The sequence below is a fragment of the Myxine glutinosa genome, chromosome 11 (assembly GCF_964187855.1).
Source record: "Myxine glutinosa chromosome 11, kmMyxGlut1.1, whole genome shotgun sequence".
Lineage (NCBI taxonomy): Eukaryota > Metazoa > Chordata > Myxini > Myxiniformes > Myxinidae > Myxine > Myxine glutinosa.
The window spans coordinates 44094026-44109742 of NC_136271.1; the positions used below are offsets into that span (position 1 = coordinate 44094026).

The 15717-nt window shown below is 41.5% G+C and overlaps 1 protein-coding gene across 1 annotated transcript in view; it reads right to left on the reverse strand.

Moving 5' to 3' along the window:
* Positions 1-15717, reverse strand: part of LOC137436614 (1-phosphatidylinositol 4,5-bisphosphate phosphodiesterase beta-4-like) — a 159763-nt gene that overhangs the window by 49368 nt on the left and 94678 nt on the right. The window contains exons 16-21 of the mRNA XM_078786265.1: positions 14221-14311; positions 9898-9987; positions 9578-9693; positions 4623-4764; positions 1372-1456; positions 914-1038 (exon numbers count right to left, since the gene is read on the reverse strand). Of these exons, the coding sequence (XP_078642391.1) occupies positions 914-1038; positions 1372-1456; positions 4623-4764; positions 9578-9693; positions 9898-9987; positions 14221-14311 (649 nt within the window). The remainder of the gene's footprint in view (positions 1-913; positions 1039-1371; positions 1457-4622; positions 4765-9577; positions 9694-9897; positions 9988-14220; positions 14312-15717) is intronic.

Sequence of the window (15717 nt, forward strand, 5' to 3'; positions counted from 1 at the left end):
TGCAGGCTGATCGATGCAGGCTGACCGATGCAGGCTGACCGATGCAGGCTGATCGATGCAGGCTGACTGATGCAGGCTGACTGATGCAGGCTCACTGATGCAGGCTGATTGATGCAGGCTGACTGATGCAGGCTGACTGATGCAGGCTGACTGATGCAGGCTGACTGATGCCGGCTGACTGCTGCAGGCTGACTGATGCAAGCTGACTGATGCAGGCTGACTGATGCAGGTGAATGACATTTCCCTTTGCGAAGTCTAATTTCCCATTGCTATGTAATCATTTGCCGCTATTACTATTTTAATGGGTCTAATTATTCACTCCTTTATGGGTTTCCCAGGGAATATGTTTAGCCCAAGTCTGTCAAACCAGCTGGACAGGCTTGCGTTTGACTATAAGTATAAAGGTGGCAGGAATTTGTAATTCGTTCAAGGTGTCGTTGATAACTCATCTGCTCTTCATGAAGACACCGTGGCATCCTTGACGTCCATCAACTAATGCTAGCAGACGGGACACCCGACTTAACGTCCCTCCGCGGAATGGAGCACTTTGCAATGATATACCCTGCCTTTGGAAAAGGGTAGTACGCCACCTTTGCATCATCCTGTCACACTGGTTTATAAGGTGTAAGAATGGGCTTGACACTTCGTAGCGGACAACATAGCCATGTGCTGCACATGAAAGAAGAAGGTGTAAGAATCACATATTTATATTACCTATGCTGACGATGTAGCTGGCATCAGTGATACGAGATCTCATCTATTGCTTTGCATAGTTTGTCTATTTTCAGTCACACGTGGCCTAACACTTTTCCAAAAAGCAAAACTTTAGTGTGTGATGCAGGAAACTGAGATTGCTTTACACATCGATATTCCCCCAGGAAGTGGCATATTGAATGTGTGCAAGAAGGCATACCAGAAGTCTGAAAGTTCAGAGAAACCATTTGGCAACCGGCATTCCAGAAAATCTGTGGCATGTAATTGCTGGAGTCGACACGACCACCCTTTGGGTAAATCCTACTCATCTGACGCTTGTTGTAGCTGTTCGTAAGTCGTCAATGAAAGTCATGATTATCATCATTATAGTTATGCAACTGAGAATGTCTCACTTCTGACTGCTTGGCACACATGTCTTCGGTACTGGAATTATTCAAACACAATATGCTGAGAGTTTGACATGTAATGGTGTTTTTTTCACTGTAAAGAAAACATTAGTTTAACATTGTATGACACAATCTTAAAAAGTGCAATAACAACAATACAACATTATTATTACTGTCTTTGTTGTTATGGGAACCATTATTAATAATCCTTGAAAGTATTCTGAAAGCAATACTTATGGTGGGATTCGGAAGCTGGCATAGGCAAGGATACTTCACAAATTCTATGGCGTGTGTCTTCAAATAGCCGAGGCCAACAGACTCGGAGAAGGAGGACATGTTGTGGGACATACCGTACTCTGTGGACACAAAGATGTGAGACCAACATTGCACAAGTTTTATCCGTACATTGATTGCAGCTCAGGTTTTGCTTCTCGATGGTCGTCTACCGGCAATAGTTGCAAGTTTGGAGCTGCAACTGCTCCAAATATGAAATGTGCCGTCATATTCCTTTTATTCCTATGTTTGTATCGTCCAATTCACCAGCACACACACAATTAAAGTGAAGGTCACTTGGTAGAATACCACGTTTCTCTCCATATTTAACTGATGTCTGATTCATGTGATAGGCAATAATTTGATTGACCAATCAAACGCAACAAACCACCACCTTCCTACACATCACTATGTGCTGCATTCTATCTCTGCACATGAGGCTCATTTACCTCACTCCTTCAAGGCTTGGGGGAGCAGTGAGAGGGGTGAACGTGAAGGTGAATTGGCGTTCACGCAACACATCCCAATTTAAGAGATTTAGACGTAAACACGTATTTTTACAAAGAGCTTGAGTGTGTGACCTCGTGTATACTAATACTCTGTTGGTGTGAATCATTGACCTGGGTCTACCTGGCTAGCGGATTCGCTCCTGGACAGCACGGGGATCATCCTCGTAGCTCTTCACTGGACTTTCTCCATTTTGTTGATGCCTGCTACAATCAAGGGCACCATGCTCCATTTCCGTACCGCAGTAAGTAGTGGCCGTACTATGGTTTTGAAGAGTATTGGCAAAGATTCCTCGTCCATGTTTGTGAAGGTCCTTTTTATGAGGCCTAGGGTTTTATTTGCCATGTTCACCTGTGTCGATGCATGCTTTGGAAAGGAGTTTGGTATCGATGGTGACATTCAAATCAGTCTCGTAAGGTACCTCTAGTAGTTCTGAATCACCCAGGTTATAGTTCTGACAGGTATTTCTCCGCCTAGACGAAGGACCTTGCACTTTACAACATTAAAGTAAAGCTGCCAGTCCAGGGGCCATTCCATAGCACTGTTAAGATCAATTTGAATATGGATGTAGCTGCAGCATCTAAGGCTGGACCATAGACTTTCGTATCAACATATATCTGTATGCGACTCAGCATTGTGTCCGGCAGGTCGTTGATGAATAGAGCGAACATAGTTGGACCAAGTACACATCCTTGTGAGGATCCCACTGCAGACATCTGTCCAGTCTGATTTGTCTTCGTTTCCGTTGACCCTCTGCTGTCGACGTGTCAGAAAGGATTCCAGCAATGTGCTAAGTGGTACCCCTATTGGAATAAGGCCTGACCTGCATCAACCTCTCATGAGGGACAGCATCGAAGGCCTTCCTAAAGTCTAAAAAGATGACGTCTACTGGTGTACCTTCATCCAGTGAGCATGTCCAGTTCTCAGGTTGCCACAAGAGATGGGTTATACATGACATTTCTGGACCAAAACCATGCTGGCAATTGGAGAAGAGGTTGATAGAAGTCTTGTGTTCAACCATTTTGTCCCGGAAGATCAATTTGTTAATTTTCACTGCTATAGAAGTCAGGTTGATAGGTCTGTAATTGCCAGGCTCCTTGCAGCTACCCTTCTTGTAGATAACTTATTGTAGGTTCTTCTTCTTTGAGTTTAACTTCACTCAGCAATGAGCCGTAAACTTATTAATCTCTTTTCACCTTTTTTCCCCCAAAAAATTCTCATTAATGACCGTAACTGCTCGACCATTAATGCCACTGGAGATTCATTGAACTACAGCAGCTATTCTCCGGGAAATCCGCTGGAACGTTCTCTTTGAACGTGTGTATCGATCTCCCTCCCTTTCGGCCTGCTTGTTACGTGGCAGCAAGGCTGCTCTGCCCACTCCCTCCTGCCCTGAAGGTGCAAGGTAAACAAGCCCATGGTATTTTATATTTCAGGGACATATACAGTACTTATGTATGAAAAACAATGGCAGAATTTTTGAAACTTTTTCCAAACCCCACCCCCTCCACCAACGCCCCATAAAATGCCCATTTCCTTCCATCATTTTACTCGTATCTCCTCCCAACTTCCTTTCACTTCTCCCCCTGTTGCTTAATCTCCACTATCATCTCTGATCTTTTATCAATTTTAATTCCCTCACTTCAGCTGCCCCTACCCTGCACACAAATAATACAGATGTGTCTGCTTTGGGTTAATCAAAGGTTAAAGGAGCGCCAGTTTGATTCATACAGCTGAATTAATAAGCTAATGCATTTTATTTGCCAGATGTGGGGCGCCCCTTTATATGAACTCTTCTGGAGAATCACTTGGTTCCTCCTAAGAGCACAAGGGTAGACCAGCATGCACACGAGATTTTTTTTTGAATGTCCCTTCTTTTCTAGACTTTGCCACATGGCACATACCCTTATATAATTGGGCCTTTTCTATGCCCCTGGCATTTTACCCAATAATGCAAGTAGACTTGAGCACGTGTCTATATGGCTCAATTTTCAACAAATGAAACAAATGACTCATGTGGGTTCTACAAGTATGATTATATAATACATTTTAATATCAACACGCTGAAGAAGCAGGATAAATTGCCAGAATGATGGCAATGACAACACAGCAACCTACTTACAGCCATAATAACACAGTTCAAAGTAGATACAGCCATACCAAAATGTGTTTTCTATAGTACAAGCACCAACCAATGACATGATTCTGATGTTCCAAAATCTGTCACAGACCATCGGTGCTACTGAAGCAGTTTCTTGGCAAGGGTTATACTGGGTGGTTTGCCATTGCCCTCCCCACAGTAGGTAGGGCAGGAATTTGTAATTTGTTCAGGTTGCCAGTGTTAGGGTTAGGGTTAGCTTTATTTTTGTTAGGGGTTAGCTCACCTACTCTTCGTGAAGGACACCGTGGGATCTTTAACGTCCACCGACTAATGTTGGCAGATTGGATGCCCGATTTAACGGATGGCACACACATTGATGAGATACGCTGCCTGGGAAACACCAGGATGACTGTTTATAACTGGGTCATGATTCAAATCCAGGCTAGACAGAGCTTAGGGGTGAGTGTGTGTACCTCCAGACCAATGACTCGTTGCAACAATATAATTATTAGAGGAATATTTGAATGGTTGATCTTGTGCTATAGAAAATATATTTTGTTGTGCCGACAGTTGTCTTAAAGAAGCACCAACATTTATATAATCTGTAACTTGCAAAGCAACAGTCATCTTCAAGATCTTACCCTCAGCAATGGCAAAGCCTGGAAATTTGACGGGCTGGGCATAGTTAACCATAGCGGAGAGATATGGATGAACATTCCTCGTTCCACTAACGTACTTGTATGTTGAGATTAAAGCCTGCTCGTCTTCTGGTAATGCCAACACCTGCAATTTAATGATAAGTGAAGAAATTTATGCTATCTTTGAAATGTCATATTCTGCAATTTAACTAAAATAAAGTGCATACATGAAAATCCATCTACATATTTGCACACAAACACTGTATTCTGAAAAGTAATGGGATCACACACCCAAATTTTAAATGATGCTCCCAAACTGCATGTGTATAGTTTCCTGCAATTCGAAGTAACATTTGCTTTAGAAAGGTGTTCAGCAAATATTGAAACATTTGTGATGAAAATTCCACAAAGTAAAGAACTGACAAGGTAAAGAGCTGACGACAAGGTAAAGCATTCACTGCTCAACGATATGATGAGTGTGTGATGACAGGGCTGCACATATAATTATTTAATTGGACCAACAATCTGATCCACCCGCTGGAAGGAGATTCAAAAGCATTATGCAGGAACACTTTCTGGGTTTAGGTAGGGGGAAATGAGACTTTTGAGCTGTTCCAGCACAGGAACAGTTTTCAGTCTCAACAGAGAGGACCCAGGTAGCCAACGATGCCAGACTGACTGGTTTGCTGTTGGTACAGTTGGTAGAGTGTCAAGCAAGAGCGGGTTTTTACAGCATAGCCCGTAGGGCAAAGCCATCTAGAACAGTGTTTGTCTGTCCGTATATATGTATGTATGTCCCTCACAAATGTACACCAATTAGAGCTGAGGATCTGGTCACATGACAAGGGTGACGTGATGTGATTACATCTGTTATGTCATGACGGACGGCATACGATAGCTGACTCCACACCGCCATTTTTTTTTATGCCGTTCAGACCGAACATATCGTCGAACCTGTCATGTATCACAATCGCCATGCTCTAACGTTACGTTTTTCATTCGGTGTGAAACACAAACAAACCGACTGTTAAAATGACCATCAAATATCGAAAGCATAGGCGTTTACGGGTCTTCCAACGGCACAGTACATATAGGCCTTAGGCTTCATGCCTTCATGTCTCACCTTCATGGTGCTTCTGACAAATTAGCCCAGGTTTCTTAATACAACAGTATCGTTTTCGTAATAATAATAACGTTAATAATAATAATAAAATCGTAAATATAATCGTAACACTGCAATCCCTTTGTCATGACTGCAAAGTTGCTGGATTGAAGCGGTGTATGGTTGGTTCATTGTTGACTCGAAACGTATAGAATAAACCAGTGTCTCAATGCAATCTCTTCACTTCCATGGTGACAAACAGCTTAGAAACTTACAGAACTTCAAAAAAAAATAATACTTACATTATTGGCTAACTGGTATCTCCACCCAGGTCATACTTTCCTCTTCAACTAAAGTATCAAACAAGCCCGGCTACGCCGCTGTTAGACTTTCGGTCTTGTTTTTTTATTATTGTATTTTGTTATTTTGGTTAACCGCTGTTTGGGAATGCATTGTTATGGATCTGGTCTCGAGGGAAAGTGTGGCATATATCCAAATAGTTATTTCAAAGTGCATAACAGCATAAGCATGTGTAATCCCTGTAATTAAAGAGATAGTGTCATGCAAATTGTGGAGAAAGCTCTCATCTTTCCTTCCCAAATGTCGGTTTATAAGCACCCGCGCACTCCCTCCTTAGGTTCTCGAATCTTCCACGATGATTCTGTCCATATACACTCCAGGGCAAAAAAAATGAACCAAGCTGGGTTTTTTTCAAACTTGGAGCCATAGATGCACAGTACATATGCCATAAAAAATATTTTACTGGTAGAAGTATACCTTTAAAGATCTGCAATGCATTTTTATGGTGTTGTCATGTTTTTTGACTGTTTAGTGCATATGTAGTGCCAAAATGGCTTTAATTTATGACTTGTACTGCTAGTGTGTCTTGTTTTTGTGTTTCAATTTAGAAATGCCTCCAAATAAATGGCTCCATGGCTTTTAGAATCGTTGGTATCTCCTACCTGATTCTGAGAGCCTTTCACTATCTCACCACAGGCAGGTTGGTGGTCTTTCTGTCTTCTACCGACTCCTCTCCGGCCTAGCTCCACCTGTTCTGTCTGTGCTCTGTCCCCCAAATATTCCTTTAGGATGCACAAGCTCTGCCAGCACCCCTCTTCTGGTGAAACTGCCAAAATCAAGACTCGCTGCTCACCTTCACTCTTTCATTCCTCTTTTTTCCTGCCTCTGGAACAAACTCCGACACTCTCTTTAAATCCCACTCTTCCCTCCAGGTATTCAAAACAGCTGTTCACTACCATTTCTTATCTTCCCCCATCCAAAACCTTGATCTTTTCTTCCCCTGTTAATACACCCCAAATCCACCTTTTTCAAATTCTGTTTTCTTTCCTGAAAATCCTAGTAGTGTCCATTTGTTTTATACCGTGTACCCCACCCCAGCCCTCTCCCTTCCACAGATCTCCCGATGACCCTGTCCTCTACTGTTGTTGTGCTTTCCACTCTCTCTCTCTCCCTCTTGTCTCCCGCTCCCTCTATTATAGGTTATATGTGTTCGCTCTTCCACGAGCCTCGACTCAATATACAAAAAAAGAAAGAAGTTCCATGCTGATGGGGATATTACAAAAATCTAATTGCTTGTCTTCGTCAAGCAGACAAGACATATTCTGAAATCCACAAGCTCTTGAAAAAGGAGAACATCCCTATTTCTCTGCCTACCATAAAGAGAATAGGTCTACAGTTCCAGAAAACGGATTCTACTGTAAGGAAGAAGGGATCTGGCAACCCTAGAGCCACTACAAGTAAAGATGACAGGTGACTGAAATTCTTAGTTCTCCAGGAAAGAAAGAATAGTCTGTGGAACCTGTCAAGAGGAGTTCAGAACTGCTGAAAACAAGACTGTTTCCAGAAGGACCATCACATGAAGGTTGACTGATGCTGGTTTTTCTCAATAAGGTGTGCTAAGAGGCCTCTATTATCTAAGAAAAACATTCAGGACAGATTGCACTTTTTGGCCGAATATAGGAACTGTGATTCAGACTGGTTTCAGAGAGTTCTGTGGAGTAATGAATCAAGATTTCAGCTTTGCTGTGATGCCCCAGAACGTTGCCTTCACAGATCTGGTGAAAGATTAAACCCTGAGTGCATTTCAACAACTGTGAAACATGGAAGAGGTGGAATCATGGTCTGGGGTGCATTTTCGTCTGCTGGTGTTGGTGAGCTGATAAGGTGTGAAGTCAATTACTGCCAAGGAATATCAGAAAATATTAGAGAAAGGATTACTTCCCAGCCTCCAAAAGTTATTTCCTTGAGAGAAAAGCAAAGAAGTCATTTTTCAACAAGATGATGCCCCTGCCCATACTACAAACGCTGCCAAAAAGTGGTTGGAGAAAAGAAATCCCTGAAACTGATGTTCTGGCCTGGTCAGAGTCCTGATTTAAACCCCATAGAGAATCTTTGGGCCTATATTCAGCACAAACTTATTGCAAGGAAATTTGCACATTCTGATCAACTTTGGGAAGCTGTCAAACATGAATGGGACAATATTGACATTTCTCGGTGCAAGAAGCTTTGTGAAAGTTTGACCAAAAGTCTGGATTATTTCAAGAAAGCTAAGGGGTAAGCTATCCCATACTGATTTGTAGTTATTTCTGCATGTTCTGGTGTTTTTTAAATGTATGATAAAATAGTTATGACCAAAAATGTAAAAAAATTGACGGCTCATTTTTTTGCCGCGGAGTGTAGGGTGTTTTCTGTCAATGAGCAGCCTATTGGCGCAGCATCCCAGCACGGTCATTGGGGTGAGTGGAAGGCTACCAAACATGCTGAGGTGTACCAGATGACGACAAGTTTTGTGTGCCATCCAATCATGGCACATCTCACGAGTGTGCTCAACAAGTGCAGTGGGACTACAAAGGGAGCAACGCGGTATGAGGTTAATGTTCTGAGCTGTTTGTTCTTTGGTGTTCTGGACTCCCTGCAGTGTCCTTGACTTCTGGCTCTGGGTTGCTCAGTCTCTGTCAGTCCCTTGGTTATGTTGGCGTTGGCGATGGGGGTTCTGCATTTGAGCTTTCTGCTTCGGGTGCTGCCTAGTAACGTGGTTCCGTACATCTTCCACACATCTTCGTGGTTCCGATCAGCGCTGTGGTCCCATCCAGCCTCTTGGTCCCCTCATGGTCCAGCCTAGCCCTACGGTCCTGCACAGCCCTGTGATCCCACACAGCACCCTGGTGGTTCTCTCTCTCTTTTTGGCCAGGTACATTGAATGTGGGAACGTGAGCAGGGACAAGCATGGATGGACCATTGTACAAGGATCCCACCACGTCGTGATCATTGCCACACAGGACAGGTTCCATATTCTCATCTCTATCTCATCCATCTTCCGCTAAGTCCTGTAGTCTCCCATAAATGTGATAAGGCCAAATTAATTAAGTTCTGTCATGGTTCTGAGGGCGCGTATTGCATTTTAATATTTATTTGATACAGTTTGTTTTGCCGGATGAGCAACCGTGTCTTCTTCTTACTCACTGCCCCATTTTCTTGAAGATAAATCCTGTTTGTTAATGAGAACCTGTGTGTGGTCATTGTGGCACGGGCTCAATAGCACTTTCAAATTGGCAGATTTAACCCATTAACGGGCAATTTGGGGTCCGTGCTTAAGGCACCATAAAAGTGAATTGTTTGACAGCTCTCACTCAGCCAGTCTTTTCAAGCTAATTCGCTGCGGTCATATGGTTTGAAACACTCATTCGCGCCTACATTATCCGGGCGACGCAGGCACCTGTCGTCCCATCAGTCTTAAAGACCTGTGACCAAACATTATTGATTTTACGTTGGATATATTGCTATGAAACTGCATGTTGGTGTCTTGTTGCATTGGATGTTAAGTGAAATGGCCAACCTTGGCACATACTGTCTTGTTGCCATGACAAGTACCAGTCTTGTCTGTTTCTGTGCCTCCCACCACATCGTCTGTTAACTCCGGTCTGGCTGCTAGTTCTGGGTGCGCTTCATCATCTGGAACATACAAACAGCTATTTTATTCAACATAGCTTTGCTTTCCATACCTGATACAATCAGATGAGACAAAATTCCAGCTTGTTTCCTTATGAAGTTTGAGATTACTTTATGATCCAGTAATCCATGGCTATGATGCAATACATTAAAATGGAGGATAGGTAAGGCAAGGGTGAAATAGAGTAGGACACATGCACGCACTACCAGGCTCGGTTTCTTCATCCATTTCCTCCACAAGGGTGTTTGCCTTGGAAGGATCACCCTCTGTAAGCTGTCGGAATGCCTCCAGTTGCTCTGAGGTTATTGTGGCATCAAAACAGAACAATCATTATTCGAAACAACACCACCTTCAACAATTATAACCATATTTTCTTCTCGCGTTTCATCGGCAAAATGTCTAAGTTACATAGTGGTTTGAGCTCACATTAAATCGATTTAATGACAAGTTTGTCATTGAACATTTAACACTAATAAAACGAATATTAAAATCGTCACATTAAAGGTCAAATAATCACTTGTGTTTCTCAGAGTAATGCTTATAAACAACTAGAATGGCATTCGAAGAGAGAAAGCATAGTCTCACCTCGTGCGTTCATTCTGAGCAAAAAGCTAATCGTCCAAACTGAAAACGCTACTATTATGGCTCACATACACACATCATCCATGCACCCTATTATGTCACATAGTTCTTAAGCTTGGGTTATGACATTCATCATTTTAATTCTTCACTCACATCGGGTCATAGATGAGATAAATGAAGTTTCAGATTTTTCGGATAAAGATTTCAATTCAAGCAATTATTGCTAGAATACCACTTCACCGATGACATCATCATTATCACCCTAAATACCCCATGGGGAGTCGATGACATATGCCAAGATTCAATTTTTTTTGTTGAGCGGATTCAGAGAAAATTATGTCCCAATTCTTTCCATTAAGCCAATATGACTGCCATACCATATGACCAATGACATCATCAATTTAATTCTTCAATCACATTGGGTCATTCATAGATCAGATTTATGAAGTTTCAGATTTTTCGGATAAAGATTTCAATCCAAGCAATTATTGCTAGAATACCACTTCACCGATGACATCATCATTATCACCCTAAATACCCCATGGGGAGTCGATGACATATGCCAAGATTCAATTTTTTTTGTTGAGCGGATTCAGAGAAAATTATGTCCCAATTCTTTCCATTAATCCAATATGACTGCCATACCATATGACCTATGACATCATCAATTTAATTCTTCAATCACATTGGGTCATTCATAGATCAGATTTATGAAGTTTCAGATTTTTCAGATAAAGATTTCAATCCAAGCAATTATTGCTAGAATACCACTTCACCGATGACCTCATCGTTATCACCCTATATACCGCATGGGGAGTTGATGACGTATGCCAAGTTTCAATTTTTTGTGTTGACCGGTTTTGGAGAAATTGATGCCCAATTTTTTTTCCCTTTAATCCCATATGCCTGCCATACCATGTGACGCAATAGTCTCACATCCCCTTTGAGAAGAGTCTAATGACAGATTGCAGTAAAGATAAATATCTGTTTTCAATTTTCGAGCTGTAATTTAAAATGTCCAGTAATTGAATATTTTCAGTCAAAAGTCCCCAAAAATGTGAAATCACATGATTTTTTTTCATCGGTAAATATCGTCCCTCATGTGGGCATCTTCATATCTGTTCTTGTTGATGTCAGAATTCAGCAGGAGAGTTTCATAGAAACAATCTTGATCTTGACATGTACAGTGCCTTCAGAAAATATTCCCACCACTTGACCTTTTCACATTTTGTTGGACAGTGTACCTGTGCCATGATGCCATGATGACTAATGAAATTGTCAGTCTGTCAGCAGTCGATGTTTCAATCGTAATAGGAGTTGTATCTGCCCAAAGGACAAAGTACAACGGCATTCAGTGGTCTGTTGGATTTGAAAGGTGCACACAGATATGAATAAAGGGAGGTGGGGTAGTAATAATTGCGCATGGACCTTCTGCGCATATAGCATTGTGTACCACTTTGCATTGAGGTGCAGCAACAATATGCACATGTTCCTGAAGCTCTTTATTTGGGGGGGGGGGGGGGGAGGGGTGTATGTAGGGGCATACGTGTGGCATCTAAGAACCCAAGGAAGATTGAGAAGGAAAGAAGGAGTGGGCTCTACAGCAGCTTAGCCACAACATGTTACTCCTTATTCGATCTGACAAAGGGCATCAGTCATGTGAGATGACTGCATGAAACATTTCCAAATCAAGACACCATGTTGGAAAACTACATTCAAAAATTATGGAACTTAACGAAGAGTTGAGAAAATCAATAAGGCATTCATGAATTCTGTTCATAGATCTAAAGCACTGTTTTTTTGAAGGAATGACATCTGCAACATAAAAGGCAAAATAAAATGCTGTACCTCACTCACTAAGATCACAAAAATAGTACCCTGTTCTTTAAATTATGTGTATTTTAAAGTTTTTAGTATTATTACATCTGTCACTGAAGGTACACTGTCCAACTTCCTGTCCCGACTTCTGCTGGTAAGAATTATTTTCCAATTGACTCCTTCGGCCATACCAACACATTGTATAGAGTATAGACAATAGAGCTTGGTCACGGATGGATAGTTCCTTACTGTCCCAATACTTTTGGTAATATATTCCAAGGCCATCTCCCAAGGTTATGTTTTCACCCCTTGTTTGTCTCTGTCTGTGAACAGGATTTGGTCATGTGTTGAGGAAGGATGAAAGTGACTGGTTGAGAAGAGTGATGGAAATGAATGTAGAAGGAAGTAGAGGACGGGGAAGACCGAGAAAGACTTGGCTAAAGATGGTGGAAGAAGAAATGCGGGCAAGGGGGTTAACAAGGGGAGATGCAGAAAATAGGGCAAAATGGAGAAGATTGTCATGGGGACCGCAAAGCTAACCCCCGCTCTAGCAGGGAAAATGGCCTTAAAATGCCTGTTGTTTGGTGTTGTTGTGAACAGGATATCTCAAAATGTTATGGACGTATTTGAACGAAACTTGGTGGGGCAGGTTGGATGTGTGACAAGAACGAAATGATAAGATTTTGGTGAAGATCTGGATCCGGATGTTATAATTTTAAAGTGATTCTTCACAATTGAGAGATAGGTCCAAAAACGATATACAACACGATATCTCAAACGTTGTGGACGGCTTATGACAAAACTTGGTTGGGTATGTGACAAAAACAAGCCAATTCGATTTTGGTTAAGGTCCGAATGCAGATCTAGCCTATCAGTGGGATACAAAATGTAAACTGTGTTATGGATTCGTCGCTTCCGTTGTGGTGGCTTTCATCCACTTGAGACATTTCTGGTTCCATGTATTATTATTATTGTTGTTTGAGGGATATAGCAATTATTATTGTCAAAAGGTAAAAGGAATGTTTTAAAAATGAAATCGAATCGGGAACCGGAAGACGAAGAAGAATAAGGAGAAAGGAAGGCGGGGCAAAAAGTCGGACAAGAAGCTGGTCGCTTCAAGCTCCGGAGCGAGCGTTGTCGAACGAAAGTCACGAGTGAACTTTGAGTTTCCTTGAAAGGAATTCCTGCGATAGGTGTTATCGCTGGGAATTGATAAACCTGCGTGGTCAGGTTTGTCGTTGGGATTCTGAAGAATCATCGCCAGGTCGGTGCGACTCAAGTACGAGTCGTCGGCCATTTTGACACTCGCGTTTGCTCATCGCAAAAGGTCTTTGCTTCGCGTCAGCTTTTTTCACCATTCAGACGTCTATCTGGGATGTGTGTGTGCAACCCGGAGTTTGAAGATTAATTTGCGGTTCACCGATGGTGAACCGTGAACGTTTATACCTGAAGGGCACCTTTGGATTTCCCATTCCTCCGTGAGTTTGCCTTACCCAGTTTTGGACCACGTGACTCTTTGCGCCGATTCGGCCGCATACGCCTTTCTGCTGTTTTGGTGGTGTGACCGGGCCCGTCATCTGAACGGGGTTCGGGTTTCGATTCGACATCGCTCTAATGATCACTGGAGGGGATCAACTTTGAGCTATAGAGACATTGGGGAATGTTTTTTTTTCACTCACTTGGAGCACAGTGAGTTATCCTATACTAGCTGATGGTACCATCATAAGATGTGTTGATTGTACTTTTGATTGCTATTATTGTTGTATCGTTATCCTTGTGTGATTTTTAATACAATATTTGTTTGTTGATAACCATTGGTGTGGTTTCCATATTGATTTTTGACACAGAATAACATATTTTTCTGCCGTGGCTCCTCTCGGGGCTCGGAGGTACACCGTGACCAGGGGGTCGGGGAGGAGCACGTAACAACTGTTTCAATGAATGTATTATGCGCTCTACCGAGTGCCGTTCTAGTTCCACCATGTTTTTTCTAATACCATGTACACAATTGCTTCAATCTTTATGTCAGTTTAAAAAAAAAATACTCAGCTATCACAACACCAAATCTCCAACAAGCATCACAGCCTAAATAATTACAACCCTCAAAAATGACAAACGTGATCCCTTACTCTTCTCAACTTCTGGACTAAGTCGCTTGTTCTTGAAGAGGATCTTGTACTTGAGATCATTGGGAGAAGGAAGAGGTCTTCCTGGCTCCAGCTGAGAATGAATGTTTCAGATGAATTTCAAGAATGAGTCCAATTACATTGCACACAACAAGCAAACAGCTTAAACAATAACTAAAATTTAGAAGAAGCAAGAACACATCCCACCGAGAATGGAAGAGAAACAGACTCAATTCAGAGGCCTGTAAATGATTATGTTAACCCAATTAGAGGGAAATTAATACAGAATGAGGACAACTAATGGTTTTTATTGAATTGGTTGAAATGATTTCTGAGAGGATGATTACTACGAAATGTGCACGATTTTTTCCTGGAGAACTTAGTACTTCAGTTTCTGAGTTGTAAAATGCCTTCACACTCTCAATACTTTGCAAAATCAATGAAGCCCAATTTGTATTTCCTTAAATATGAAACATTTTGCATTTCCTTAAATCTGAATCACATGATGATTGGACAAGTATCTGTTTGCTGTTTGTTTGACTGATATGCCTTCCTTAAGGAATGAGTTGAAAATGAATGGTTGTACTCATAGAGCGCATGAGAAGATTTTGGCGGTATAAAAATTAATAGTCCAGGGGGTTCAAAATGTAAATATTTATCATATAGCGCCACTCCAAGTGGGGGTGTTAGGTGTTACCGGATTAGACGGGCCGTTAACACGGACTAACTGAGCCGGGAGTACAAGTCCACAAGCTTCCCGCAAAGGACAGAAATGATGTTTAAATTCACTACACTGTTAGTTAATTCTATTAACTACTATTTACCATTACCCAATAAGATCATACAATAAAAGGTGAACCTGGTGGTGAAACGCATAGGAGGCAAACAGGTGGGAAGACACTTCTTGTAAAATAAAATGGTTTATTACCTACGAAATACTGGGATGAAGGTCAACAAGACAATTAATAAACAAGTAATCAAAGATTGCAGACCCTCACCAGGACTTTTGTGTGGTTTTATATTACATACTTTATCAAGGTACTCGCATTCTAATTGTATATACCTTATAGAGGTACCGTAAAATGGGGGTGAATATGGACAGCAAGGTGAATAGGGACACAAACTGAAAAAAAGTTCGGAAACTTTTTTCGCTGAAAATTGATAACCATACTGATTTGTTGATATTTGGGTTGAAAGTGTTCTCTTGTTTTTTTAAAAAGCAACTTATAGTCCCTATTAACCCCATATATGGGTTAAATAGGAATAAATAGGATTTTTATGGCTGTCTCTATGCACCCCGTTTTACGTGACTAAAAAAAAATCATAATCAAGAAATCGGGACAGTTTGGAGAAACCTTTTATCCCATATTTTTTTTCATTGGCACCGTGGTTTATATTATGGGTGCATATTATGTGCATCCATCTGAGCTATCAATTTAGCAATACGTTGGAAACTCAGGATTGTTTCTCGATTATTATTTTTTTGTATTAGTGACTGTC